Raw genomic sequence first — 2490 nt, 5'->3', positions numbered from 1 at the left:
GCGAGAATACGAGTAAAATTTATTAAGTGCATGGACAATTGCAACACTAACATCTTATGATTGGCTTAATACGTAGCAGTGAAACACACCCGATTTTAAACCAATTCTTGCCAGTCGAACAACACAAATACACCTCCAAGTTGCGACTACTATTTTGAAAAATAAAATGTAAATTTTGCATGTAATGGAGTAAGTGGTGCACGGAAGTTAAAGTTTCTATAGTGCCTTCTTATGAACCGTCAATATAAAATTGTGTTGCAAACCGACGGTGAGATTGTCTTAGTTTATCCAAAAATGTAATTAAAGAATGTACCGAGCGTCAAACAGTCTATGGTGGACGTCATGCAAACACGTAATAAAATTGTAACCGGATCTTATACGGACGTAAATATTTTTGCTCATAACTGTTTAAAAATGCGCCAGAGCAGGGGCCCAAAAATGGTGGCTCGTGACCCAATTTTGGGCTGCCAGATTATCAAGTTTGTTTCGCGACCTTACGTCACAGTTATATTGAGATTGTCGCGCGAGCAGAAATGATTGGCAGATAAATCGTACATGCTACTATTTGGGTCGCGATACATTACGAATACCTTTTGGTGGGTCGCGCCAAATACTATTTGCGGACCCGTGCACTAAAAGCAGCGGAGACGGCAAGTTGACATTACCATGTGTTGTTACATATCAGACATTTAAGGGTAAGAAATTTCGTCAATGATTGCTGGTGGATGCATGATGCTCAAGAAACATTTCTATAGTCCAGTGCTATTTTTTTTTATGTAACGTACGTCAATCACACGATCTAGTTTGAGCTACAAGAAACACCACACGTGAAATTTATGCCAAAGTCATGAAAAATTATTTAATGGTCGCTTACCGAAAGTCGGATGCTTTAAGTACCGGCACTGGCACTGGCACTGGCACATGCACAATAGTAGCACTGCTATGGTGGTTGTATACCAAACCACATTCCGTTTTTAACGATACTTTGCAAATTGCTTCACTTTAAACTGCTCACAGACCAAGGAGAGACACGTAAACCTATAACGTATTTTCCTATAATGTTTTTAGACCTCTTTTTTGAACAAGCATTCACTCTATTGCATCGTTATTATTATTTTGTTCGGTGTGCTGTACGTTAGGCCTTCTAGACCAGTGTTTAGATTGGCGGTAAACCATGTATGGATGAACCAGTGTCAGAGCACTGGAGGTTAGTAAAGCTGCATGAACGCTGGTGAAGCTAAACCAAACCGCCATCTTGAACATGGCATACTGCAGAAGTGCTACCAAGCCTGCTATGGTCTGGCAGATCCCGTACAGCTTTCCGAAGTGCTTTTGCGGGAAAGTCAAAGCCATGAAACTTGCGTTGCCGCCGGCTATAAACGAACGGAACACCACCAGGAGCACGAATGACGACAACACCTGTTTGCAAAGGGTGCAAGCTGCTAAAGAAACACCCAGAAGACTTGTAACTGTGGCAGAAACGCAAAGTCCTCTGAAAGTTCTCGCCTTTTGGCTCGTCAACTTCTTCTTGTAGTACTTCGTGATTCCGTCGGTGAGTAGACCGTTGAGTGGTGCCACAACAGCTCCTGCAATCAACATCACTCCGAAAATGTTTGTATGGCTCTCTACCGCTCGTGGCGGCTGGAAATCGTCAAGCCATAAAACGAGTGTCCCAATGTAAAATCCCATCTGTAGGTTTGTGAGGCTGAAATGGAATACGTTGGTCCAGAGAATCGGAGACCTCAACCATTTTTCAAGTGGTTCTGTTTCAATTTTGACGCCGTTCGCAATGAGAACGTCTCTGCTCACAGATTCCAATCGTCTATCCCGTTTCGATCTAGCGGTCATACGTGGCATGATTAAAAACGTCCGCAGCCACAAGAGGGCGGTGCTCCCCGTCATCACCAAAAGCGAAGTCCTAAGCGGAGTTCCGCTTTCGTAAGCAATTTTTAACAGCAGGTATACTAAGGATGACGCGTCATACATTCCATTCACCAAGGTCACGTAGATTGACCTACAGGACGGCGTCAACGCGCTAAGCTGGAAATTGCTGATCAACAGCGCCAAACCCGCCACTGAGATAGAAATCATACACGGATATAACACCCATGGTGCAGATGTCGAACAGATAGCGAGAATTAGATATGCCAGAGTGTATAGAGTGGTAGCTACTGAACGCATTGCCCACGTGCCGTATTTATCAAGGATATGACCAAGTGGGAAGGCGGCTAAGCTTAGCGCAGACACAGACAATGTAAATACAAGATTAAATGCCGCTTGTTGTTCTTCGCATGTTGTCGAACCGGTTGTATTTCTGGTAATGTTGAAGGCCACTGTATGGTTCGATGCTTCTGGCTCTGCACACGTCTCATTGAAGAAACCGACATTAAGGAGAACTTGCTGCAGACTTGGCCAGCCAATGATTACGCCTGAAAACAACAGGCATTCCAATAATGATGTAGATATTGCTATGACATCCTTTTTCCTCAT

The 2490-nt window shown here is 43.6% G+C and overlaps 1 protein-coding gene across 1 annotated transcript; it reads right to left on the bottom strand.

Moving 5' to 3' along the window:
- Nucleotides 1-2490, bottom strand: LOC145898873 (equilibrative nucleobase transporter 1-like). Its single transcript, XM_082987517.1, has one exon. The coding sequence runs from the start codon at nucleotides 2488-2490 to the stop codon at nucleotides 1090-1092; it is 1401 nt and encodes a 466-aa protein (XP_082843643.1). The 3' UTR covers nucleotides 1-1089.

This window comes from Ascidia mentula, chromosome 4 (genome assembly GCF_947561715.1).
Source record: "Ascidia mentula chromosome 4, kaAscMent1.1, whole genome shotgun sequence".
NCBI lineage: Eukaryota > Metazoa > Chordata > Ascidiacea > Phlebobranchia > Ascidiidae > Ascidia > Ascidia mentula.
The sequence above is the reverse complement of the archived record's forward strand: the minus strand, read 5'-3'. Positions and strand labels throughout refer to the sequence as shown.